At 39.9% G+C, this 27418-nt stretch overlaps 1 protein-coding gene across 2 annotated transcripts in view; it reads left to right on the plus strand.

The window, feature by feature from the left end:
• The first annotated feature begins 13965 nt into the window (after nt 1–13965).
• GABRA5 (gamma-aminobutyric acid type A receptor subunit alpha5) overlaps nt 13966–27418 on the plus strand; it is a 159432-nt gene continuing 145979 nt past the window's right edge. Inside the window, exon 1 of one of the 2 annotated variants that reach the window (XM_064296191.1) lies at nt 13966–14051. In XM_064296191.1, the coding sequence (XP_064152261.1) occupies nt 14002–14051 (50 nt within the window). In that variant the 5' untranslated portion in view covers nt 13966–14001. Of the gene's footprint in view, nt 14052–14854; nt 15908–27418 lie in introns of those variants that run through there. The other variant, XM_023539692.2, reaches the window with a different exon arrangement.

Raw genomic sequence — 27418 nt, forward strand, 5'->3', positions numbered from 1 at the left:
TCAAAGGCCAATTTATATCGATAAATGCACACATACAAAAAGAAGAAAGAGCCAAAACCAGAGAACTGTCCCTACAACTTGAACAAATAGAAAGTGAGCAACAAAAGAATCCATCAGGCACCAGAAGAAAACAAATAATAAAAATCAGAGCTGAACTAAATGAATTAAAAAAAAAAAATTTAGAGAACAGAAAAACAATTGAAAGAATTAACAAAGCCAAAAGCTGGTTCTTCAAAAAAATTAACAAAATTGATAAACCATTGGCCAGACTGACTAAAGAAATACAGAAAAGGAAACAAATAACCCGAATAAGAAACGAGATGGGCCACATCACAACAGACCCAACTGAAATTAAAAGAATCATGTCACATTATTACGAAAAATTGTACTCTAACAAATTTGCAAACCTAGAAGAAATGGATGAATTCCTGGAAAAACACTACCTACCTAAACTAACACAATCAGAAGTAGAACAACTAAATAGACCCATAACAAAAAAAGAGATTGAAACGGTAATCAAAAAACTCCCAACAAAAAAAAGCCCTGGCCCGGATGGCTTTACTGCAGAGTTCTACCAAACTTTCAGAGAAGAGTTAACACCACTACTACTGAAAGTATTTCAAAGCATAAAAAATGACGGAACACTACCTAACTCATTCTATGAAGCCACCATTTCCCTGATACCAAAACCAGGTAAAGACATCACAAAAAAAGAAAATTACAGACCTATATCCCTCATGAACATAGATGCAAAAATCCTCAACAAAATCTAGCCAATAGAATTCAACAACATATCAAAAAAATAATCCACCATGACCAAGTGGGATTTATACCAGGTATGCAAGGCTGGTTTAATATTAGAAAAACCACTAATGTAATCCACCATATAAATAAAACAAAAGACAAAAACCACATGATCTTATCAATTCATGCAGAAAATGCATTTGAAAAAGTCCAACACCCATTTATGATAAAACTCTCACCAAAATAGGAATTGAAAGAAAATTCCTCAGCATAATAAAGAGCATCTGTACAAAGCCAACAGCCAACATCACTCTAAATGGAGAGAGCCTGAAAGCATTTCCCTTGAGAACAGGAACCAGACGAGGATGCCCTTTATCACCACTCTTATTCAACATTGTGCTAGAGGTCCTAGCCAGAGCAATTAGGCTAGACAAAGAAATAAAGGGCATCCGGATTGGCAAGGAGGAAGTAAAATTATCTCTATTTGCAGATGACATGATCTTATACACAGAAAACCCTAAGGAATCCTCCAGAAAACTACTGAAACTAATAGAAGAGTTTGGCAGAGTCTCAGGTTATAAGATAAACATACAAAAATCACTTGGATTCCTCTACATCAACAAAAAGAACATCGAAGAGGAAATCACCAAATCAATGCCATTCACAGTAGCCCCCATGAAGATAAAATACTTAGGAATAAATCTTACCAAAGATGTAAAAGACCTATACAAGGAAAACTACAAAGTACTACTACAAGAAACTAAAAAAGACCTACTTAAGTGGAAAAACATACCTTGCTCATAGATAGGAAGACTTAACATAGTAAAAATGTCTAGTCTACCAAAAGCCATCTATACATACAATGCACTTCCGATCCAAATTCCAATGTCATTTTTAATGTGATGGAGAAACAAATCACCAACTTCATATGGAAGGGAAAGAAGCCTCGGATAAGTAAAGCATTACTGAAAAAGAAGAAGAAAGTGGGAGGCCTCACTCTACCTGACTTTAGAACCTATTATACAGCCACAGTAGTCAAAACAGCCTGGTACTGGGACAACAACAGGCACATAGACCAATGGAACAGAATTGAGAACCCAGATATAAATCCATCCACATATGAGCAGCTGATATTTGACAAAGGACCAGTGTCAGTTAATTGGGGAAAAGATAGTCTTTTTAACAAATGGTGCTGGCATAACTGGATATCCATTTGCAAAAAAATGAAACAGGACCCATGCCTCACACCATGCACAAAAACTAACTCCAAGTGGATCAAAGACCTAAACATAAAGGCTAAAACGATAAAGATCATGGAAGAAAATATAGGGACAACATTAGGAGCCCTAATACAAGGCATAAACAGAATACAAAACATTACCAAAAATGACGAAGAGAAACCAGATAACTGGGAGCTCCTAAAAATCAAACACCTATGCTCATCTAAAGACTTCACCAAAAGATAAAAAGACCACCTACAGACTGGGAAAGAATTTTCAGCTATGACATCTCCGACCAACGCCTGATCTCTAAAATCTAAATGATTCTGTCAAAACTCAACCACAAAAAGACAAACAACCCAATCAAGAAGTGGGCAAAGGAGATGAACATGCACTTCACTAAAGATGATATTCAGGCAGCTAACAGATACATAAGAAAATGCTCTCGATCATTAGCCATTAGAGAAAAGCAAATTAAAACTACGATGAGATTCCATCTCACTCCAACAAGGCTGGCATTAAACCAAAAAACACAAAATAATAAATGTTGGAGAGGCTGTGGAGAGATTGGAACTCTTATACACTGCTGGTGGGAATGTAAAATGGTACAACCACTTTGGAAATCTATCTGGCGTTATCTTAAACAGTTAGAAATAGAACTACCATACAACCCAGAAATCCCACTCCTCGGAATATACCCTAGAGAAATAAGAACCTTCACACAAACAGATATATGCACACACATGTTTATTGCAGCTCTGTTTCTAATAACAAAAAGCTGGAAGCAACCAAGGTGTCCATCAATGGATGAATGGATAAATAAATTGTGGTATATTCACACAATGGAATACTACGCATCGATAAAGAACAGTGACGAATCTGTGAAACATTTCATAACATGGAGGAACCTGGAAGGCATTATGCTGAGCGAAATTAGTCAGAGGCAAAAGGACAAATATTGTATAAGACAACTATTATAAGATCTTGAGAAATAGTATAAACTGAGAAGAACACATACTTTTGTGGTTACGAGGGCAGGAGGGAGGGTGGGAGAGGGCTTTTTACTGATTAGTTAGTAGATAAGAACTGCTTTAGGTGAAGGGAAGGACAATACTCAATACATGGAAGGTCAGCTCAACTGGACTGGACCAAAAACAAAGAAGTTTCCGGGATAAACTGAATGCTTCGAAGGTCAGCAGAGCAAGGGCGGGGGTTTGGGGACCATGGTTTAAGGGGACTTCTAAGTCAATTGGCAAAATAATTCTATTTTGAAAACATTCTGCATCCCACTTTGAAATGTGGCGTCTGGGGTCTTAAATGCTAACAAGTGGCCATCTAAGATGCATCAGTTGGTCTCAACCCACCTGGATCAAAGGAGAAAGACCACCAAGGTCACATGACAACTATGAGCCCAAGAGACAGAAAGGGCCCCATGAACCAGTGACTTACATCATCCTGAGACCAGAAGAACTAGTTGGTGCCCAGCCACAACCGATGACTGCCCTGACAGGGAGCACAACAGAGAACCCCTGAGGGAGCAGGAGATCAGTGGGATGCAGACCCCAAGTTCTCACAAAAAGACCGTACTTAATGGTCTGACTGAGACTAGAGGAATCCTGGCAGTCATGGTCCCCAAACCTTCTGTTGGCCCAGGACGGGAACCATTCCCGAAGACAACTCATCAGACATGGAAGGGACTGGACAGTGGGCAGGAGAGAGATGCTGATGAAGAGTGAGCTATTTGTATCAGGTGGACACTTGAGACTGTGTTGGCATCTCCTGTCTGGAGGGGGGATGGGAGGACAGAGAGAGTTGGAAGCTGGCAAAATTGTCACGAAAGGAGAGACTGGAAGGGCTGACTCATTAGAGGGAGAGCAAGTGGGAGTATGGAGTAAGGTGTATATAAACTTATATGTGACAGTCTGACTTGATTTGTAAACGTTCACTTGAGGCTCAATAAAAGTTAAAAAAAAAAAGAAAGAAAATACTAGTTATTGAGTTTTTATGTAGTATTCAAGAAGAATATTGACAATTATCTGAAAAGCCTAGTAAAATGTTGTTGGTGTTGTTGTGTGTCGTTGAGTTGATTTCAACATCTAATGACCTTAAATACAGTGTGGAGCCCTGGTTGTGCAGTAATTAAGAGTTATGGCTGCTGTTACGCAGTTTGAATTCACTAGCTGCTCCTTCGAAACCCTATGGGGCAGTTCTACTCTGTCCTATAAGGTCGCTGTGAGTCAGAATTGACTCTAAGGCAATTTTTTTCTTCTTTTTTAATAGGACAGAGTAGACCCGTCCCACAGTGTTTCCTAGTTATGGGAGTAGAATACCAGGTGTTCCCCCCCGGCCCCAAGAAGCTGGTGGGCTTGGACTGCTGACCTTTTGGCTAGCAGCCAAGCGGTTGACCATTGTGCCACCAGGGCTACTTCCTGTTAAAATACTCCCTTCTTTTTCAATTAAATATTTGTGTGAAACTGGATTTTCTGCAGATACTTCAACCAAAAGAACATATTGCAAAGACTGCAGTGAGAACTCAGTTATCTTCTACTAAAGAAATCTGCCTTCCATGAAAGAGATTTAAAAAAAAATGTAAAACAATAATACTTTTGTCACTAAAATTTTGGAATATGTAGTCATCTTTTAGTGTTCTCAATGTTAAGATGTAATGGGTTTATTACAATCATCTACAAGTAAATATATTATTATTTTGAAAAAATGTTCAGTTTTAATTTTGAATATGTTTAATATTGATAGCTACAATACACAACAAAAGCACATTGGGGTCCTCAGTAATATTTAAGAGTGTAACAGGATTCTAAGAACAAAAACTTTGAGAACTGCTGCTGTATGAAAGCCCTTGTACACGTGCCTAAGAGATGTATACAATGATGTTCATAGTATTATTTCTAACGACAAAATACTGGAAGCAATTTAAATGACTGTCAGTAGAAAAAAAAGGAAATTTTTTTTTCATTAATGGTGATTATTTAATTTAATTTATGAAATGCAATGTAATGTACAGCGGGGAAAACAAATAACTCATAAAATAGCATGAGCAAAATTTAAAGAGTATATTGATCTAAAAAAATCACAGAAGTGTTTCTACAGAAATTTTATCACATCTACTCTGCTCTCTAAATAAACAATATATTGCTTAAACATTATATTGGAAAGCCCACGAAGAAAATCAGTACAGTATCATTTTTAAGAAATACATTTAAAAAGTGTTGAAGTTTGAGTGGGGGCATTGAGAATAGATGTTTTGGAGAAGGAATATACAGGGAAGTTTAATGATTGTTAATAATCTATATCTGAGGTTGGTTGAATGATGATTCATTAATTTTATTTTAATGTTTGCTTCATAATTTATATTGACATTATTTGCTTTGTAGGTCTCAATATTGTAAAAATTGAATGTAAAATACAGAATAGACACCACAGAAACAAATATGTTGTTGTTTGTTGTTGTTAGGTGCCGTTGAGTGAGTTCTGACTCATAGCGACCCTATGTACCACAGAATGAAACACTGCCCGGTCTGTCGCCATGCTCACAATCGTTGTTGTACTTAAGGCCATTGTTGCAGCCACTGAGTCAGTCTATCTTGTTGAGGGTCTTCCTCTTTTCCATGGACCCTATACTTTACCAAGCATGATATCATTCTCTAGGGACTGATCTCTTCTGAAACATGTCCAAAGTATGTAAGATGTAGTCTCACCATCATGCTTCTAAGGAGCATTCTGGCTTTACTTCTTCCAAGACAGATTTATTTGTTCTTTTGGCAGTCAAGGTATATTCAATATTCTTCACCAACACCACAATTCAAAAGCGTCAACTCTTCTTCGGTCTTCCTTATTCATTGGCCATCTTTTGCATGCATATGATGCGATTGAAAATACCAAGGCTTGGGGTCAGGTGCACCTTAGTCTTCAAGGTGACTTTAAAGAGGTCTTTTGCAGCGGATTTGCCCAATGCAATGCATCTTTTCGTTTCTTGACTGCTGCTTCCATGGGTGGTGATTGTGGATCCAAGTAAAATGAAATCCTTGACAACTTCAATCTTTTCTGCATTTATGATGATGTTGCTTACTGGTCCAGTTGTGAGGATTTTTGTTTTCTTTATGTTGAGGTGTAATCCATACTGAATGCTGTGGTATTTGATACTCATCAGTAAGTAATTCAAGTCCTCTTTGCTTTCAGCAAGCAAGGTTGTGTCATCTGCATAACACAGGTTATTAATGAGTCTTCCTTCAATCCTGATGCCTCATTCTTCTTCACATAGTCCAGCTTCTCAGATTCTTTGCTCAGCATACAGGCTAGAATAGGTATGGTGAAAAGATGCAACCCCGACACACACCTTTCCTGACTTTAAACCACCCAGTATCTCCATGCTCTGCCCAAACAGTTGCCTCTTGATCTATGTACAGGTTTCCCCTGAGCACAATTAAGTGTTCTGGAATTGCCATTCTTTGCAATGTTATCCATAATTTATTATGATCCCTACAGTCAAATGCCTTTGCATAGTCAATAAAACACAGGTAAACATCCTTCCAGTATTCTCTGCTTTCAGCCAGGATCCATCTGACATCAGCAATGATATCCCTGGTTCCACATCCTCTTCTGAATCTGGCCTGAATTTCTGGCAGCTCCCTGTTGATATACTGCTGCAGCTGGTTTTGAATGATCTGCAAACTTTTGCTTGCATGTAGTATTAATGATATTGTTCAATAATTTCCACATTCGGTTGGATCACCTTTCTTGGGAATAGGCATAAATATGGATCTTTTCCTGTCAGTTGGCCAGGTAGCTGTTTTCCAAGTTTCTTTGCATAGATGAATGAGCATTTCCAGCCCTGCATCTGTTTGTTGAAACACCTCAATTGATATTCTGTCAATTCCTGGAGGCTTGTTTTTTGTCAATGCCTTCAGTGCAGCTTGGACTTCTTCCTTCAGTACCATTGGTTCCTGATCACATGCTACCTCCTGAAATGGTTGAACGTCGACCAATTCTTTTTGGTATAATTACTCTGTGTATTCCTTCCATCTCCTTTTGATGCTTCCTGCATCATTTAGTATTTCCCCCATAGAATCCTTCAGTATTGCAACTCAAGGCTTGAATTTTTTCTTCAGTTCTTTCAGCTTGAGAAATGCCAAGCGTGTTCTTCCCTTTGGTTTTCTATCTCTAGACCTTTTTACGTGTAATTATAATACTTTACATTGTCTTCTCGAGCTGCCCTTGAAATCTTCTGTTCAGTTCTTTTACTTCATCATTTTTTCCTTTTGCTCTAGCTGCTTGATGTTCAAGTACAAGTTTCAGAGTTTCTTCTGACATCCATTTTGGCCTTTTCTTTCTTTCCTGTCTTTTAATATTCCTCTTGCTTTCTTCATGTGTGATATCCTTGATGTCATTGCAGAACTCATCTTGTCTTCAGTCATTAGTGTTCAGTGTGTCAAATCTATTCTTGAGATGGTCTCGAAATTCAGGTGGGATATACTCAAGGTCGTACTTTGGTTCTCCTGGACTTGTTCTAATTTTCTTCAGTTTCAACTTGTATATGAGCAATTGATGGTGTGTTCCACAGTTGGCCCCAGGCCTTGTTTTGACTGATGATATTGAGGTTTTCCATTGTCTCTTTCCACAGGTGTAGTAGATTTGATTCCAGTGTATTTCATCTGGGGAGGTCCATGTGTATAGTTGCCGTTGCCATTTACGTTGGTGAAAAGTTATTTGCAATGAAGATGTTGTTGATCTTGCAAAATTCTATCATGCAATCTCAGGCATTCTTTCTATCACCAAGCCCGTATTTTCCAACTACTGACCCTTCTTTGTTTCCAACTTTAGCATTTCAGTCACCAGTAATTATCAATGCATCCTGATTACATATTCATCAATTTTGGCCTGCAGAAGCTGATGAAAATCTTCAATTTCTTCACCTTTGGCCTTAGTGGTTGGTGCATAAATTTGAGTAATAGTTGTATTAACTCGTCTTCCTAGTAGGCATATGGATATTATCCTATCACTGACAGCATTGTACTTCAGGATAGATCTTGTAATGTTCTTTTTGATGATGAAGGCAATGCCATTCCTCTTCAAGTTGTCATTTCTGGCACAGTAGACCATATGACTGAATATTTTGAATTGGGCAGAAACAAATATAGGTGTGAGGAAATCATGTTAAAAATTTAAAAATTATACTAAGATATATAGCTTACTAGATAAGTATGACAGAAACCAAAGGAGATAAAATATAATAATAAGTGGTGTTACTTTCTAAAAAAAAAAAAAAAAAAGAACAATTATATCTGAAAACATTTTCAGTGAAGTAACAGAAGAAAAACTTTTTTTTTTTAAAATCAGGTATAACCTGAATCCTTATTAGCAGTTCTAATAGGTGCAGTGGTTAAGAGCTACAGTGAGCTACAGCTGCTAACCAAAGGTCAGCAATTCAAATCTACCAGCTGCTCCTTGGAAGCCTGAAGGGGCAGTTCTAGTCTTCCTGTAGGGTCACTATGAGTCAGAATCAACTGAACAGCACTGGTTTTTGTTCTGAACCTATTGAGTTCAATAAAATAGTTCACTGAAAATAATAATTCATGGCTGTCAAAACTAAGATAAATCTTAAGGAATTTTCTAAATATCAAAAGTAAATAATATAATGGATGACTACCCCGGCAGGAAAAAGGAAGTTGTAGGTTTCAACTTCTCTATTGTAAAACGTCCATGCGAGAAGCTATTACAAATATGTTCTCAGATTGAAATAAAAATATAAGCATGAGGAAGAGAGAAATGAAAGATGTAAAGAAGAACCAAGTGGAGGTTTCAGAGATGAAAAACACAATGCCTGATATGACAAATACACTGGATAGGATTCATAGCACTGGAAAAAGAAGATTAGCAAACTTGAAGATGTAGAAATAGAAAATATCCAAAAACAAAGCATAGCGGGAAAAAATTGACCAAAAAATCCGTGATCTTGGGGGATGAGAGCTAAGAATAGATACAAAAATTTCCAAATTTGATAAAAGCTATAAGTTTTGACCACTAAGGTTAAAGATCCCAAGACAGATTAGATACAAAGAAATGCTGAGAAACAATGATAAAGAGAAAACCTTGAAATCAGCCACAGGGAAAAAAGACCCCTTCTATTCAGAGAAATAAAGACAAGAGTGACAGCAGATTTTTTTGTTATAAATAATGTAAGCTAGGAGACAGTGGAACAAGACATTTGAAGTAAGTATAAAAATATCTGTCAACCCAGAATTGTATACCAAGCAAAAATAACTTTCAAAAGTGAAGATGAAATAATTTTTTTTTCTGACAAACAAAAGCTTATAGAATTCATCACAGCAGACCTGTGATACAAGAAATGTTCAAGGGAGTTATTTGAACAGAATGAAAATAATATAAAATGAAATTTTTTCCTTATTTAATATCTTTTAAAAAAAGGTAATTGACAATGTAAAATACAATTGACTGGTTAACCTATGTAGAAGTAACATGTGTCACAACAATAATAAACAGCACCAAAAAACAAAGAAACAAAAAAATGCCCAAACCCATTGCCATCAAGTCAATTCCAACTCATGGTGACCCCATGTGTTACAGGGTAGATCTGAGCTCCATAGGGTTTTATTGGCTGTAATCTTTACAGAAGCAGATTGCCAGGCCTTTCTTCCATGGTGCCACAGGGTGGTTTTGAACCACCAACTTTCAGTTTAGTTGTTGGTGTTAGGTGCTGTTGAGTTGGTTCTGACTCATAGCGACCCTACAGGACAGAGTAGAACTGCCCCATAGGGTATCCAAGGAGCTGCTGGTGGATTTGAACTGCCAAGCTTTTGGTTAGCAGCCAAGCTCTTAACCAAGATGCATACAAATAAGCCATTCAGGGACCTTGTAAACAGAACAGGATGAAAAATGGAAATATACTGTTACTGTATGTCAGAAGTATATTTACTGTTGTAAGATTCATACACTACACTATACATGAAATAGTGCAATGTTATTCAAAGGTAGGCTGTAAAAAGTTATGTACATGTATTGCAAACCCGAGAGCAATCGCTAAAAATGAAGAAAGAATGAAACAAAAACCACAATGATATGTAAATAATAAGCCTATAATGGATATAAAGTGGATTCAAAAAAGAAATTTTAAAAGCTTTTTTAAGACTTCAATTGTCTCTATTTTCCAGGTAACATAAATGAAGGGAGTAGGTTAAGGGTAAGAAAGAACAGAGTTTGCTGCTTTAAGTAGCTCATAACACATTATAAGTGGAATGGAGTGGGGTAGGGCACACATTATAAGTGGAATGGAGTGGGGCGGGGCACAAAAGCACCTGGGGTACACTCAGTGTTGCTATATCTGCTTCTATTTTTAAATAAAGCCAGCAATCCAGATTCTTTCATTTATTGGTTCATTCATTTATGTATTATGAAGTCTTCTGTTTTCTAAATGTAGTCTCTAATTTGAAATAGTGATGGGTAATTAAAACTTACCTGTAGTCCATATGTAGCCTTTAGACAATTAATTCGAGAGCTCTGATTTAAACAATGTGAAATGTAAAAGAAATAAATTATGGGTTAAAAATAAAGAAAACACTTATTACTTAGAATGCCCTCCACCTTTGTTCCTAGTCTTTCCTTTGCCTTTTTTAGTATTTTCCTGTTCAAGTTCCTTTTCGGAGTCCAGATCAACTGCCATCTTTTCCTAGAAAATTTCACTCTTCTTTCAGTCAGACTTGACCTCTTCTTTCCCTGAACAGTCAAGACCCTCTTGTCTGTGTTTGGTCAAAACACTTATTAGTCTGCTTTGAATACATGTGAGTCAATGTTCATCGTTCCATTAATGAGTTAACTCCAGCCTTTATTAAGCTCCTACACGTGCTGCTGTATGTTAGGCCTGTGATGTTCATGTATGATTTTAGCCTGGATTGCCTTCTCCCAACCTTTTCTCTATACAGTTGCCAGAGTGGTTGTTTTCTAGCATTGTGACCTTTCTCTGAACAAAACTATGCAATGGCTCCTTCTTGCTTCCAGGATAAAGTTGACTCCTTGGTTCCACATTGCATGTTTTCTCATACTGGTCTCCACCTACCTGTCTCACCTTACTACACTCTAACTTAACCTTGTACTTTATTCTCTACAAACACAGAGTCACACGCAGTTTCTTGAACATGCCTTATGCTGTACTTGTGGGCTGAGTTTAGAACACCCTCTGTTCATCTTCTCACCTTACAGGGCTGGACTTCCACCAGATGACACTGCTTTACGTGATTTAGTTACATTTAACTAGACCTGCCCACACAAACAGACAGCCTCCCTTCTCACCCTTTGCTCTAGACTGGGGTGCAGAGTGGGCACTTGGTAGGCGTGAACTCCAACCGTAGCCATCTTCCCAATTTCAGTTATTTTAGGCTTCACACTGGAAACTCAATTCTTATCAATATGGGTCAAACACTGAGGTTATGTGGAACTGGGGTGCCCTCTACTGCATTCTTTGTTTTATTTCATTCAGTAAAAGGGAAAATGCTAGTGATGTAAATGAGAATTCAGCTGGTAGACCAGGGAAACATTGAACCTTGTATTAAAATAGACCTATGGAAATGGTAATGAATATTCTTCTAAAACTGTGAGGCTCTGTAAGGTTCTGACATCTTTTATTATTTCACTCTCCCCTCAGGTCCATCTGGCATGAAGCTGTTACATAAACATCAGCAGGAGAGACTGGGTTACCATTCCATCACGCAGAGGAGGTAAATATGTATAGTGACACACTCAAATACAATTTTAAAGAATGGGTCTTACTTAAAAGATAATTTTCATATATTCAATCACATATGTTGAAATTAAGCTGATAGAAAATTTACAAAAACCATAAATAAACCATGGATAATTTAAATGTAACACATCAAAATAACATAAATTCAGATACAGTTGACATTTTATTCTTCAATAATGTAAGTTTTATTGCTAAGAATTAATGTGCATAACTCTAATAATACAAAAGTACTCTGTTGTCCATCTACTTTTTTTTTTTTTTGCAAGAAATACTGAATAACTTTGTGTGACAATCACTAATGCTATAAATTCACTGGCTATTTGAATTCTTTGATTTGCATTATGGTGTTTATTCCTGAGAGAAGTGTAGCAGTCACTGGTATTTCCAAACCTAGAATTCCAACATCTAAAAGTTAAAAAAATAAATTATAAAATCTGATTAGTTTACAATGGGAAAATCCTTGTAAATGATCTTTTCTATTTTATATTTTGTGCATAACTACTAGAATCAGAGTTATTGCATACTGTGACTAAACGTATTTTTAGAATAACACTTTCTGTAGACTTGCAACATATATGTATATATATATATCATTATATTCTGTTACTGGAATACACTTACGGTCTCCCAGTAGAGTGTTATGGAATTTCTGGAAGGTGCAAAAGCACCAGCAGGTTGTTGGACGTGGAATACAGGGTATTTGACATATCCGAAGAAGTGAGGCACCTAATTCACTTGCTTGAAGATTAAAGAATTCTCTGGAGTAGAGTTAGAAATTTGTTTTTTTTCACAATTATTGTCTTAAAAGTGACCATAAATAATGCAGTTTCACTAAATGTGTGCAATAATAGTATAAACCCCATGTCTTCAGTGGTTTGACCGTAAATCCTGAACATTTTTCCCTGTGTGTTCTCACTGTCCAGAGGCACCCATCTCCCAATGAAACAAGATACTAAGATTTTAAAATTAAGGAAGGTGCTTGCTTTTGCAGCCATCTTGTTTGTGCTGTTTGAAGGGAGCCCCGTTTCTGTCCGGCAGTCACTTTAATGGGGGGGGTGGCACTGGATGGTTGTCATCAGTACCATGTTCATCCCACAGGAAACGCACCACTGAGATTAGTGTCAGGTATGAGTACAATCAAACCAAAATAATAAAATTTCACTGTGTGAATGGGCAACTGGAGGCAGTGCACCTTGGCCAGGTCCAGGGAACTCCTGCCCCCAACAGTAGACCAGCTCGGGTATGCAGAGCCCCTCTCTCCTTGCCATTGATAAGGTGGTCTCCAAGAAATGAATCTCAGAAACCCCCAAATGACACTACAATTAGATAAGGGTGTTTATTCTGATCAAAGGAGCCCTGGTGGCACAGTGGTTAAGTGTTTGGCTGCTAACCTAAAGGTTGGCTGTTCAAATCCACCTTGGAAACCCTAGCTGGCAGCTCTACTCGGTCCTGTAGGGTCACTACGAGTTGGAGTTGACTTGGGGGCAGTGGGTTTGGTTCTGGCAGTGGATTATTCTAATCTAATCCAGTTTCACTCATCCCCCCCACCCCACCTCCAGTAATTAATAAAAAGATAAAAAGGTTGTTCACAAACTAGCTCATTTCTGAAGAGAATAAGTCCCACCACGAAAAACTGAGGAAGGGGCGAGGTCAGAGGGAGGCACTTGGGCTGGCCCTGAAGAGGAGACAGCTCCCAGAACAACGGCCCCCATGATCCCAGGCTCCTGCCTACTGAAACTCCCTTTCCATCTGTGTGTTTTACATCCGTGTTTATTACAAAAGACACCAAAAACGTGACTAAAGGCCCTCAAGAAACTTCAGCAGAAATATGGCCTGTCCCAATTCAGGCCTAACTACGGGGCCCTGAGCCCGCCCCCTCTGCGGAGCAAGATTCAGTTCGCATTAGCGAGGGCCTGGCGCCCTCTGCCCTGAGCGCCTCTGCAAAGGAGCGATCGAACCTCAAGCCCAGAAGGCGACAAGTGGCGCTTGGAAGAGGTGAGAGCGCGCGCGCGCAGGCGAGAGAGAACGAGCGCGAGCGAGCACGGGCGCGCGGGGCGCGGGGCGCTGCGGCGGGGAGGCAGCGCGGCCCCGGACGCGGTGCAGACCGAAGCCGCAGGGCGGCAGCGGGAGCGCGGGGAGCGCTTGGGGCGCGGGTTGCGCTCGGCCAGAAGCACCGGGAAGTTCGTGCGGGCAGCCTGAGGCGGTGACGCCGCACCGGCCCTTGGCGCCTGCCAGCCGGGCTCGAGGAGGAGGAGCAGGACGAGGATGAGGATGCACCCTCGCCGAGCGCTCGCCTCTCGGGGCAGGCGCGCAGGGTAAGCCCCAGGTGCGCGGGGCCGGGCCGTGGGGCAGGCAGCTGGGGAAGAGAGGAGGGAGGGCGGGAGAGTGGGCGCTCCCGGCTTCTGCCGCACGCTCTCTTTGGGGCGCCCGAGTCGAGGCTGCATGGCTGAGAGGCGAGGCGGAGACCGAGGCGGGGGCGCCGCGGCGGCTGGAGAGCAAACTTTGCTCGGGGGCTGCCGGGGCGAAGCGGCGCGCTGGAGTGCGGGGGCGCCCTGGTCAGCTCAGCCCTGCCGGACGGGGCGCTGTCCTGCGCCGAGGCCCCAGGGCGCAGCGGCCACAGGGCCGCTGGCTTGGAAGGTATGGGGTCGGGGCGGGGACCGCCACATCTGCTTAGAGCCGGACCAGCGAAACCGTGACCCAGAAGGGTTTCCTGTTGTGCTGCCTGAGGGTCGCAGGTGTTTGTTGGGCGGGCTGTTCGAGCCTCGTGCGCTGCCCGCGGCGGAGGAGGGCGCTGCGGGACGGATGCTCGGCTCGGACCCGGGGCCAGGAGCGCGGAGGTGAGCGAGGGCTGGCAGCGGGCCTCAGAGGAGCTGGGAGCAGACCGCTCGGCTCGCCGCAGCGAACCGGGAGCGAGACGGGCCCTGCCGGGGCCCCGGGCGGCGAGCAGCAGACGTTGTGTCTCCGCAGTGCCCCTCCCGCGCCCACCTGCACCGCGTTCGGGTTCGGGAGCCCGGCAGGCTCTCCTTGGTGGGCCCCAGCGCGGGGCTGATGGACCGCGGGAGGCGCCGTCTGCGGTTCCGGTACCCGGCGGGGTGAGCAAGCTGTGCGGGCTCTGACCAGGAGCCCCACGCTGAGCCCAGAGGATCACCGCCTGTTCCCCTGCCACTTTGACAGGAATCACAGAGTCTTCACTTCGGAGGTGGAAGTACCTGTTGTGCGTTTTCCAATTCCAACTTTGGGGTTCCTCGGGGAAATGCTTATTTTGAACATGCTATGTCCATGTCCATGCTGCGCGTACTGGGAAATAGGTGCATTCGCTAAGGTTAGTTCCAAAGCCTAGCATCCACGACTGGCTGTATCTCAGATGCATTAATTAGGGCCCGACATCGAACTGAGAGACTTCAGTCACTCAGTAAGATGCAGTGACTATTACATTATTTACTCTCTGAGGCAGATAGCTGAGAAGGTGGTGACAGTTGTTATATTATGGTGATCCTGTAGCCAGACTTGTTTCTTAAATGTGCCTTTTCCCCCTTCTTTCCGCATACTTTCTCTCAGCACTTTGCAGAACAAGGAGTAGCTTGCTGTCTTTGAACACGTGGCAAATATTTCAGAAAGGTAAAATTATCCCACTTGTGGATTTGACAGATAACAAAATGCAGCTGCTGAGATAACGCTGTTCTTTTTTCTGATACTAGGGACAGTGGGTCATTTGGTAACATGCTTAAAAGTAAAACATAGTGTTTGAGAAAAGGAGAAAAAAATAAGGTACAAGAAAGACTCCACATTCTAAGTATATGGGGAAATTAAACCATATTATAACTTCTTTCCTGCTCCACCTTGCTGTCCGATGAACACACATGATTCCTGGCTTCGAGCTATGGCTGGGGAATGACAGCCAGGTTCCCTTTCTTTGTAAATTGTGGAGCATTAGCAGTCGGATTTGAGTCTAGGAACCGTGACACAAACACGCTCATGCTCATGTGCAGTTCTCCTTTGTGTACCTTTCAGTCTCACCATCAAGTTGGAGGAAGGAGGAGTTATTCTTCCAAATTCATCTGCTTCAACTGCTGTTCTCACTGGGAATGGACAATGGAATGTTCTCTAGCTTTATCATGGTCAAAACCTTCCTTCTCTTTTGTATTTCCATGAACTTTGCCAGTCACTTTGGGTGAGTTATTATCTATACATTTATTTTATGACTTTAGGGACAAAAATGCCTTTAAAAAACCTTTGCAGAGCAGTACATCACTCAGCAAACCCTTGTTCTCCACTTTTGCAGTCCCACTCCCTTCAGTGTGTTGTAAATAAGAGTCCTTGTCCTGCCTGAGACTTTCTTCCTGAGCAAGGCTTCTCCGAGTGTGGGGTCTCTGCAGTGAGTCAGAACAGAGGCCGATTATATTCTCAGAAATAGGAGCAGAGCATGGTTTCACAGTCAGCTGTGTTTCCACCTACTCAGGTTAAAGCAAGGTTCAGGAGTTCTCATGCGTAAAGGACGTTTATCGCATATTAGACAAGGCTGTGTTCAACGTTGTGATGCTCCCACTGGTTCCACTATCCAGTGGAATTTCCCTTTAAAGCAAAGTCTATGCTACATGACATTGAAAAGGACTTGCAGCGGTGCTAGACTGACCCAGGAGCCTTGCGCTTGGGATTGCATGGCCATCTGAATGCAAGTTTAGAAACCAGAATCCACATGTACCTGAAAATCTCAAAGATACCTCCGAGGTTCTGGCATTATCATTGCCATTAACCTTCTTTATTTTGGCCTTTAGTATCCATGTAACAATTCTTACCTTTTATCAAACTAATGATAGCCAACATACCAGATAAATGTTTTTATCCGAGGTGACGGTCCTGCTCTATCCATCTCCATTCTCAGAAATGTTCCACCTAATCAGAAGGCTTGTAATTTGAAGTTGGGGTACAATTATGAAATTGCATTTGAAGAGAATATGATAAAAGTAGCTAGGCATTAGTTCTGTTAGAATCGGCTCTGCCCTGTGTCAGTCACAAAGCGTTCTACAGAATGCAGTGACTCACCCACAGAGAGCTGCTCTCACTGGTGAGGAAGGAGGACCCTCCCAGATAGCAGTGTTCTCTGTTTGTCCTCTGGGCATTACCTGCTCTTTTGACTTTTCCAGGCCTTGTACAGAGGGGGGAACAGAGAGAGGATATGGCACTCCCAAGTCCCATCACTGGCAAATGATGGCACCAGGATTGTAGTCCAGGTCTGTCGGAACACAGGCCTGAGCCCTCAGCCAGAGCCCTGTCCTGGAGAATGGGGCTCAGGAGTACTTGCTCTCCTGCTCCAACCATCATGAGGGAGGCAGTCCTGTGCACTCGGATCACGCTAATGAGACCGCCTGGCATTAAACCCTTTCAGCCATCCAGAAACCAAAAGAAAAAAAAGGAAACCCTTGGCATCGAGTCAATTCCAACTCATAGTGACCCTATAGGACAAAGTAAACTGCCCCATAGAGTTTCCAAGAAGTGGCTGGTGGATTTGAACTGCTGACTTTTTGGTTAAAGCCAATCTCTTAACCACTGTACTACCAGGGCTCTGGAAAAGAACACTTGATGTTTTTCTTGCTTTGCTTCTCCCCCTGAGTGGGTACTGCCTCTCCCTTGTCCTTGGCTTCCTTATCCGTTAGATGAAAATTTTCCTTTCCAAGGTCCCTTCCAGCTGCTAAACGGTGATGTCCATAATGAAAGGTGTGTGTGTAAGCGAATCATCAGAATGTTCAAATTTCCGAGTTAATACATCAGGAAGTTGGCTTGTTTACTGATGTCCTGCATAGACAGAGCAACATTTTGGAGGTGAGGAATATGCTAGGATTGAGAAGACGTATTCTTTATAACATTTTGGTCAAAATGTATTTTTTTGAAATTGCATTGTTTAGGCATGAAATTATTATACTCCCTGGTAGATAGAAGCCGGGAGTATGAAGTAGTATGCATAGGAGTTCAGCAGTTAGAAGCAGTTATACTTGATTTATTAAATTCTGTAGCTTTCTGAGGTCATCTTCAAAATAGATATGTATTAATTTCTGGAAGCTAACACTGAGCAATGTGGTAGAATTCCCCTCAATAACTGAATAGAAAATTGGCTGTTGGAGGAGTTTTAAAATCTTTTAAATGTAAGGTCTCTAGCCCATTCTAAAATAAGACATACTAACTGCAGAAAATATGTGAGGTGCAGAAAAGTGTGAAAGAAGGGAAGTATCTTTAATTCCACCACTCAGAGACAGTCATCCTTCAAATTTTGGTTTGTTCCTTCTCTTTGTTTCTACATGTATTGTTATATAGTTGAGATGATACCGTGCATTCAATTTTGTACCTTTTTTGTGCCTAACACTTTATTACAAACTCTTTAAAATGGATAATTTTAAAATGGATGTACATTATTGAAGTGCATGAATGCCTCATAGTTAACCGTTGTTGTTAGTTGCTGTCGAGTTGGTTCCAACCCACGGCCACCCTATATATGAGCAGAACTGCTCCGCTGCATTTTTAAGGCTGTAACCTTTCGAAAGCAGATAGTCAGGCCTGTCTTCTGAGGCACCTCTGGGCGGGTTCAAACCGCCAGCCTTTTGGCTAGTAGTCAAGTGCTTAACAGTTTGCACCACGCAGGGACTCCTAGTTGACTACTTCCCTAATTTGGGATGTTTAAATTGTTTCTGATTTTGCTCTTATAAATATTACTGTAGTGAACATATTTGAGCTTGAAACATTTTTTTTAGTGTTTGAGATCATTTCTCTTAGAAGATACTTCTAAAAGTGGAATTTTGCAGCAAGTTCTCATAGTGCTTTTAACTCTTGACCGTGTACATCCAGTTGCTTTAATGAACAAAGTGGGACAGCCAAGTTTCACTCACCCTGGCCAGCAAGCATGTGGATTTCAGCAGCCATAAAAAACCTTGTGATGTCGAGGGTACAATCCTCTTTATCAGTCTTTTTTTTACAAGGCATTTATAGCTCCCCTAACTTTCATATTACTCTAAATGTGCTTAAGAATATATTTGTCAAATCCCAAAGAAAGTTTCATAATATTTACTTGACTCTAAATCTTGACAAAATGATAACTGTCACAACGTAGAACACCTATGTTTATGTCACTGGTTTTAGACAAATGCCAAGAACAGCCTTAAGGGCTAAGCATCAGTAGCCCCATCTTGTAGTTGGCTTTCAAAAAAAGTGAGGCAGGCGAGTAGCTTCCTGGAGGTTCACACTTGAGTCCTCTCTGTTATCTCCACTCTGCATGTGTGATTGGGCTACCATTGTCCCTTGTGTGCTGTCACTTTACAATACATGGTTTGCAGAGCCTTTTACTTCAGACCAATCTAGGGAGTAAGGGGACGTTCTTCTGAAAGGTGTTCTGGGCTTTAGGCTAGAGAGAATTTTCTTTTCTCTAAGATTAAGATTAGGGGCGAAGGAGTTCAGACAAGCTGTTTCTTTTCCCCCAAAGAAAGAGTTTTCTGTGATTGGGTTCAACTGAAAGGTGAAAGGGAGGCACAAAAGACCATACTTTGAACATGATTCTAGGCCAAGAAAAATGCGGATTCCTGTAAACATGTAAAAGAAGCCAAAGAACTGGCCAGAGAAGTAAAAGTAGTGTTACAGAAAATCAGACTGGCACAGAAAGAAGAAGGCAGGGTGGTTTTGTGTGTCTGAAAGTTGATGTGCAGCATTTGTGAAAAGTGTGCAGATCTGGCAAGAAGAAAAGTTCTAAGCATGGCAAGTAAAAAAAAAAAGATGATATTAGATAATTCATGTGAAATAGCTTTGCAAGTGTATGAGTACTGCATGTAACCATGTATTATTTCTTCTTCCCCTCCCATTAGTATTCTAAATTTGATCTGAGTCACCAGCAGTAAATTTGCAATAGCCTTTATGATTCTTCTATTGTTTTAAAATTATATAACAGAGCTTTGATTCAAGTGAATAACAGAACAGAGGCCCTGATTGACAGTCAGATTTATGCTCAGTCACATTTGGGGGCATGATATTATACGAGGCATTAAAGTTATTTTGGTGAGAGCAGTACAGGCATACCTTGTTTTACTGTGCTTCGCTTTATTGTGCTTCGCAGATACTGCAGTTTTTACAAATTGGAGGTTCATGGCAACTCTGCGTTGAGCAAGGCTATCCGTGTCATTTTCCCAACAGCATGTGCTCACTTGATGTCTCTATGTCACATATTGGTAATTTTCACAGTATTTCAAACTTTTTCACTATTTTTGTGTCTGTTATGGTGTTCTGTGATCAGTGAATTGTTACTATTGTAATTGTTTTGGGGCACCACTAACTGAACACATATAAGCAGGGAACTTAGTCGGAAAATGTTGTGTGTGTTATCACTGCCTCACTGATCTCTCCCTCTCCCCCATCTCTCTCCCTCTCCTCGGGCCTCCCTATTCCCTGAGACATGACAATATTGAAATTAGGCCAATTAATAACCCTACAATGGCCTGTAAGTGTCCAAGTGAAAGGAAGAGTCTCACGTCTCTCACTTTAAATCAAAAACTAGAAACGATTGAGCTTAGTGAGGAAGGCATGTTGAAAGCCTAGATAAGCCAAAAGCAAGGCCTCTTGTGCCAGACAGCCAAGTTGTGAATGCGGAGGAAAAGTTCTTGAAGGAAATTAAAAGTGCTGCTCCGGTGAACGTGTGAATGACAAGAAAGCGAAACAGCCTTATTGCTGATGTGGAGAGTTTTAGTGGTCTGGACAGAAGATCAAACCAGCCACAACACTCCCTTAAGCCTAAGCCTAATCCAAAGAAAGGCTCTAGCTCTCTTCGATTCTGTGAAGGCTGGGAGAGGTGAGGAAGCAGCAGAAGAAAAGTTTGAGGCTAGTGAAGGTTGATTCATGAGGTTTAAGGAAAGAAGTCATCTCCATAACATAAAAATACAAGGTGAAGCAACAAGTAGTGATACAGAAGCTGCAGCAAGTTGTCCAGGAGACGGAGCTGAGATGATCAATGACGGTGGCTGCGCTCAACAGCAGATTTTCAGTGTGGACAAAACAGCCTGATTACACTGGAAGACGGTGCCGTCTAGGACTTTCGTAGCTATGGAGGAAAGGTCAATACCTGGCTTCAAAGATTCAAAGGACAGGCTGACTCTTTTGTTAGGAGCTTATGCTGCTGGTGACTTTAAGTTGAAGCCAGTGCTCATTTACCATTCTGAAAATCCTAGGGCCCTTAAGAGTTACGCTCATCTATTCTACCTGTGCCATATAAATGGAACAACAAATTACATCTGTTTAACATGGTTTACTGAATGTTTTATGCCTACTCTTGAGATCTACTGCTCAGAAAAAAAAAATCCTTTCAAAATATTACTGCTCATTGACGATGCACTTAGTCACCCAAGAGCTGTGATGAGCATGTGCAGGGAGATTAATGTTGTTTTCATGCCTGCTAACACAACATCTGTTCTGTAACTTGTGTATCAAGGAGTAAAATCACCGTTCAAGTCTTCTTATTTTACAAATACATTTTGTAAGACCATGGTTGCCATAGATAGTGATTCCTGTGTTGGATCTGGGCAAAGTAAATTGAAAACCTTCTGGAAAGGAACCATTCTAGATGCCATTAAGAACATTCGTGATTCATGGGAGGAGGTTAAAATACCAGTATTAACAAGAGTTATGGAAGAATTTGATTCTAATCCTCATGTATGACTTTGAGAGGTTTAAGGCTTCAGTTGAGGAAGTAATCAGATGTGGCAGAAATAGCAAGAGAACTAGAATACAAGTGAAGACTGAAGATGTGACTGAATTGCTACAAACGCATGATAAAACTTTAATGGATGAGGGGTTGCTTCTATGGATAAGTAAAGAAAGTGTTTTCTTGAGATGGAATTTACTCCAGGTGAAGACGCTGTGAATGTTGTTGAAATTACAACAAAAGCTTTAGAATATTACATAAAGTTAGTTGATAAAGCAGTGGCAGGGTTTGAGAAGATTGACTCCAATTTTGAAAGAGTTCTAGTGTGGGTAAAATGTTATCAAATAGCATCACATGCTACAGAGAAATCTTTCATGAAAAGAAGAGTCAATCGATGCAGCAAACTTCATTATTATCTTATTTTAAGAAATTGCCACAGCTACTTCAGCCTTCAGCAACCACCACCGTGATCAGTCTGCAGCCGTCAACATCAAGGCAAGACCCTCCATCAACCAAAGGATTATGACTCCCTGAAGGCTTACCTGATGGATTACCATTTTTTAGCAATAAAGTATTTTTTAAATTAAGGTATGTACATTGTTTTTTTAGACATAATGTTATCGCACACTTAATAAAAAAAAAAAATTTTTTTTTTTTTTAATAGACTACCCAAAAAACAAACAAAAAAAACTTTGCCACCGAGTTGATTCCAACTCATAGTGACCTTATAGGACAGAGTAGAACTTCCCCATAGGGTTTCCAAGGAGCGCCTGGTGGATTCGAACTGCTGACCTTTTGGTTGGCAGACATAGTTCTTAACCACCAGCCACCAGGGATTCCATATAACAGACTACAGTACAGTGTAAATATAACTTTTATAAGCACTGGAAAACTGAGAAATTCATGTGACTTGCTTTATTGTGGCAGCCTGGAACCGAACCTACAATATAATCAAGGTATGCCTATAATTAAAAGTAAATGGTGCCATGGAGGCTGGATGAACCCCTGAAACTATCGCCCTGAGATAATCTTTAAACTTTAAACCAAAAGTATTACCTGAAGTCTTCTTAATACCAAGCTAACTAGTAAAGAATGTCTGCTTTAGGCGTTGCGCTCTTTTAAGGACTATCTGTAGGGGATCAAATTGACAATATCAACTTCAAGGAGTAGATAGGAAACTTAGGGGGTGCTGAGTTTATGTTAATTGGGGAGGACCAATTTGGAAAAGGAGGGTGAGAAAGGTTGCACAACTTGAAGAATATTATCGATGTCACTGAACTGCACATGTAGAAATGTTGAATTGGTGCATGTTCTTCTATGTATTCTCAACAACAAAAAATAAAAAAAAGTAAATGGTATAGAAAAGCTAGTACAGAAACAATATTTGAATCAAAGTAATATCCGCATAAGAGACCATGGTAGCGCAGTGGTTAAAGTGCTTGAATGCTAACTGAAAGGTTGGCTGTCTGAACCCATCGGCCTCACCGCAGGAGAAAGATGTGGCATTCTGCTTCCGTAAAGACTTACCCTATGGGGAAGTTCTGCTCTGTACTTTAGGGCCACTATGAGTCAGAATCAACTTGGTGGTAATGAATTTTAATGTCCACATATGTAATACTAAATTTAACATGGAATTTATCAGATTAGACAGAGAAATTATAAGTTTAAGATAAATTTTGGGACTGTCAACTCAATAAGAAGGCAAAATCTGACTCCACTCACTTAAATATATTAAATATATCCTAGAGGTTTATTGATTGAAAAAGGAAAAAAAAATGAGTTAGAATTTTATTACATTAGAGCTATTAATTCAAATAGTCTTTGGTAAACATAATTTTATAACCAGCAGATACTTACAGAAGTAATGTATGAACATGAACAGATAAAATTTATCTTTTTTGTCTATGCAAGCATGCAAATGTAAGCGTTGGTTTCATGATGAATGCCTTTTCATATGTTATTCAAGGGCAATTTTCCTCTTTTAACTAGAACATTACTAGCATAACTAGTACATTCCCTCTGAATCATTCAGGTGCTCACAGTGTCTTTAAAATTATGGTAGGAGATTACGTATAATATAAAGGTTGCCATTTTAACCATTTTTAAGCGTACTTTTCTATGGCATAAATTGCATTCACAATGTTGTGCAGCTATCATGACCACTGTCTATTTCCAAAACTTTTCCATTGCCCCAAACAGAAAATCTCTACCCACTAAGCAGTAGCTTCATATTCCCTCCATCCCCTAGTGCCCAGTAACCTCTAATCTATTTTCTGTCTCTATGCATTTTCCTGTTCTAGATATTTCATACAAATGGCATCATACAAGATCTGTTCTTTTGTGTCTAGCTTATTTCACTTAGCATAGTGTTTTCCAGGTTCAACCATGTTATAGCAGGTATCATAATTTCATTTATTTTTGTGACTGAATAATATTCTGTTGTGTAGATATACTAGATTTTGTTTATTTATCTGTTGATGGACACTTGGTTGTTTCAACCTTTTGGCTAAGATAAATAGTGTTATGATGAACATTTGTGTTCAAGTATCTTTTTGAGTCCCTGCTTTAAGTATTTTGGATATATACCCAGGGGTGGAATTGCTGGATTGTATGCTAATTCTATATTTAACTTTTTGGGGACCTGCCAACTCTTCTACACAGCAGCTGCACCATTTTACATTGTCATCAGGAGCACATGAGGATTCCAATTTCTCCACATACTCACCAACACTAAGCTTTTTTTATAATAGCCATCCTTGTTGTTGTTGTTGGTTGCTATTGAGTTGATTCTGACTCATGTTGACACCATGTTACGGAGTAGAAATACTCCATAGAGTTTTCTTGGGTGTAATATTAATGGAAGCAGATTGCCAGGCCTATCATCCATGGTACTGCTGGGTGGGTTAGAATCGCCAGCCTTTAGGTTAGCAGCCAATAGCAAACTGTGCCAACTTGGGACCAATAAACCAAAAAGAAAAGAGAAACCCATTGCCATTGAGTCAGAGCGACCTTATAGGACAGAGTAGAACCATAGGGTTTCTGAGGAGCAGTTGGTGGATTAGAACTGCCGACCTTTTTGTTAGCAACTGAGCTCTTAACCGCTGCACCACCAGGGCTCCACAATAGCCATCCTGGTGGGTGTGAAATGGTATCTCATTGTGGTTTTTATTTGCTTTACCGTAATGACTGATGCTGTTGTGCATCTTTTCTTATGCTTATTGGCCATTTGTGTATCTCCTCTGGAGAAATGTCTGTTCAAGTCTGTTGCCCATTTATTTATTGGGTTGTTTGTTTTTTGTTGTTGAATTGTAGGAATTATCTATATATATTGGATATTAACCCCTTTTCAGAGATATGGTTTACAAATATTTTATCTTATTCTGTAGGTCGTCTTTTAATTTTTTTAATAAAGCCCTTTGACACTCAGAAGTTTTTAATTTCGGTGAAGTCCAATTTATTTTTTTCTTTTGTTGCTCACATTTTTGATGTTATATCTAAGAATCCTTTGCTAAATACCAAAAAACCAGAAACCAAACCTGTTGCCCTTGAGTCGATTCTGACTCATAGCAACTCTACAGGACAGAGTAGAACTGCCCCATAGAGTTTCCAAGGAGCACCTGGTGGATTAGAACTGCTGAGCTTTTGGTTAGCAGCCGTAGCACTTAACCACTATACCACCAGGGTTCCTTGCTAAATACAGTGGAGATTTGTTCTTGTTTCCTTCTAAGAGTTTTATGATTTCAGCTCTTATATTTAGGCTGTTGATCCATTTTGAGTTGATTTTTGTATATGATATGAGATAGAGGCTCAGCTTCATTCTTTTGCTTGTGGAAAATCAGTTTTCTAGCACCATTTGTTGAAGAGACTGTTCTTTCCCCATTTTAAATGAACCTGGCAACCTTGTAAAAAATCAGTTGGTCATAGATGGATGACATTATTTCTGGACTCTCAATTCTATTTCATTGCTGTATATTTCTATCCTTGGACACTGAATAAGGAAGACCGAAGAAGAATTGATGCCTTTGAATTATGGTGTTGGTGAAGAATATTGAATATGCCACGGACTGCCAAAAGAATGAACAAACCTGTCTTGGAAGAAGTACAACCAGAATGCTCCTTAGAAGCAAGGATGGCGAGACTATGTCTCACATACTTTGGACATGTTATCAAGAAGGACTAGTCCCTGGAGAGGGACATTATGCTTGGTAAAGCAGAGGGTCAGTGAAAAACAGGAAGACCCTCAACAAGATGGATTGACATCATGGCTGCAACAATGGGCTCAAGCATAGCAACGACTGTGAGGATGGCACAAGACCGAGCAGTGGTATGTTCTGTTGTACATGGGTGGCTATGGGTCAGAACTGACTCAATGGTGCCTAACAACAACACAGCATAGGTCTATCCTTATGCCAGTACCACACTGTTTTGCCTTCTGTACCTTTGTAGAAGGTTTTGAAACCAGAAAGTGTGACTCCTCCTACTTTGTTCTTTTTTCAAGATTGTTTTGACTGTTTGGAGCCCCTTGCAGTTCCATATGAATTTGAGGACAGACTCTTTAATTTCTGAAAAATGGTTTGTTGAAATTTTGATGAGATTGTGTTGAATCTGTATATTACTTTGAGTGTAATAACATCTTAAAAACATTGAGTCTTTTAACCTATGAACGTAGGGTGTCTTTCCATTTATTTAAGCCTATTGCTCTTGAGTTGATTCTGACATATGACAATCCCATGTGTTACAGGAGTAGAGCTGCTCCATATGATTTTCTTGGCTGTAATCTTAACTGAAGCAGATTGCCAGGTCTTTCTTCTGTGATACCACGGAATGGATTTGAATTGCCAGCCTTTGGGTTAGTAGTCAAGCACAAACCATTTGCACCACCCAGGGTCTATTTATTTAGGTCTTCTTTAATGTCTTTCAGCAATGTTTTGCAGTTTTCAGCATATAGATCTTCACCTCCTTGGTTTGATATATTCCAAGGTATTTAATGGAATTGTTATTTTAGTTTCCTTCTAAGATTGTTCATTGCTAGTGTATAGCAACACAACTTATTTTTGTGTTTTGATTTTGTATCTTCATTCATTAGCTCTACTAGCTTATTTGTGGACTCTTTGGGATTTTGTACATACAGGGTTAAGTCTTTTGCTAATAGTGATAGTTTTATCTTCTTTTCTGATTTAGATGACTTTATGTTTCTTTCTTGCCTAGCTGCTTTGGCTAGAACTTCCAGTAAATGTTCAATAGTAGTGATAAAAGTGTGTATCTTTGTTCTGCGCTTAATCTTACGTGGATAGCTTCCAGTCTTTCACCATCGAGCATCATGTTAGGTATGGGTTTTAATTTTTTTATTAATGCCCTTTATCATATTGAGGAATTTCCTTGCTATTCCTAGGTTTCTGAGTTTTCTTTATGTGAAAAGGTGTTGAATTTTCTCAAATGCTTTCTGCATCTATTGAGATGATCATGTGGTTTTTTCCTTCTGTTAATGTGGTGTATTATATTGGTTGAGTTTCTTATGTTGAACTACCCTTGCATTCATGGAATAAATCTCACTTGGTCATGGTGTATATAATCTTTTTAATATGCTGTTGGATTCAGTTTGCTAGTATTTTATTGAGGATTTTTGCGTACATATTTATAAGGGTTACAGTCCTGTAGTTTTCTTTTCTTGTGGTATCTTTTTCAGGCTTTGGTATCATAGTAATAATGGCTTCATTAAATGAGTGAGGAAGTGTTCCCCCTTTTTTTTTTCTTGGTAAGAGTTTGAAAAGGATTGGTATTAATTTTTCCTTAAATGTTTGGTAAAATTCACCAAAGAAGCCATCTACTTCTTTGTTGGGAGGTTTTTTTCTTTTCTTTTTTTGATAACTGATTCAATCTTTTGTTATATGTGAATTTAGATTTTCTATTTATTTTTGAATCATTTTTAATAATTTGTTTGTTTTTTAGGAATGTGTCCATTTCATGTAGGTTATCTAATTGTTGGTGGAAAATTGTTCATAGTATTCTCTT

The sequence above is a fragment of the Loxodonta africana genome, chromosome 13 (genome assembly GCF_030014295.1).
Source record: "Loxodonta africana isolate mLoxAfr1 chromosome 13, mLoxAfr1.hap2, whole genome shotgun sequence".
In the NCBI taxonomy this organism is placed as follows: Eukaryota; Metazoa; Chordata; class Mammalia; order Proboscidea; family Elephantidae; genus Loxodonta; species Loxodonta africana.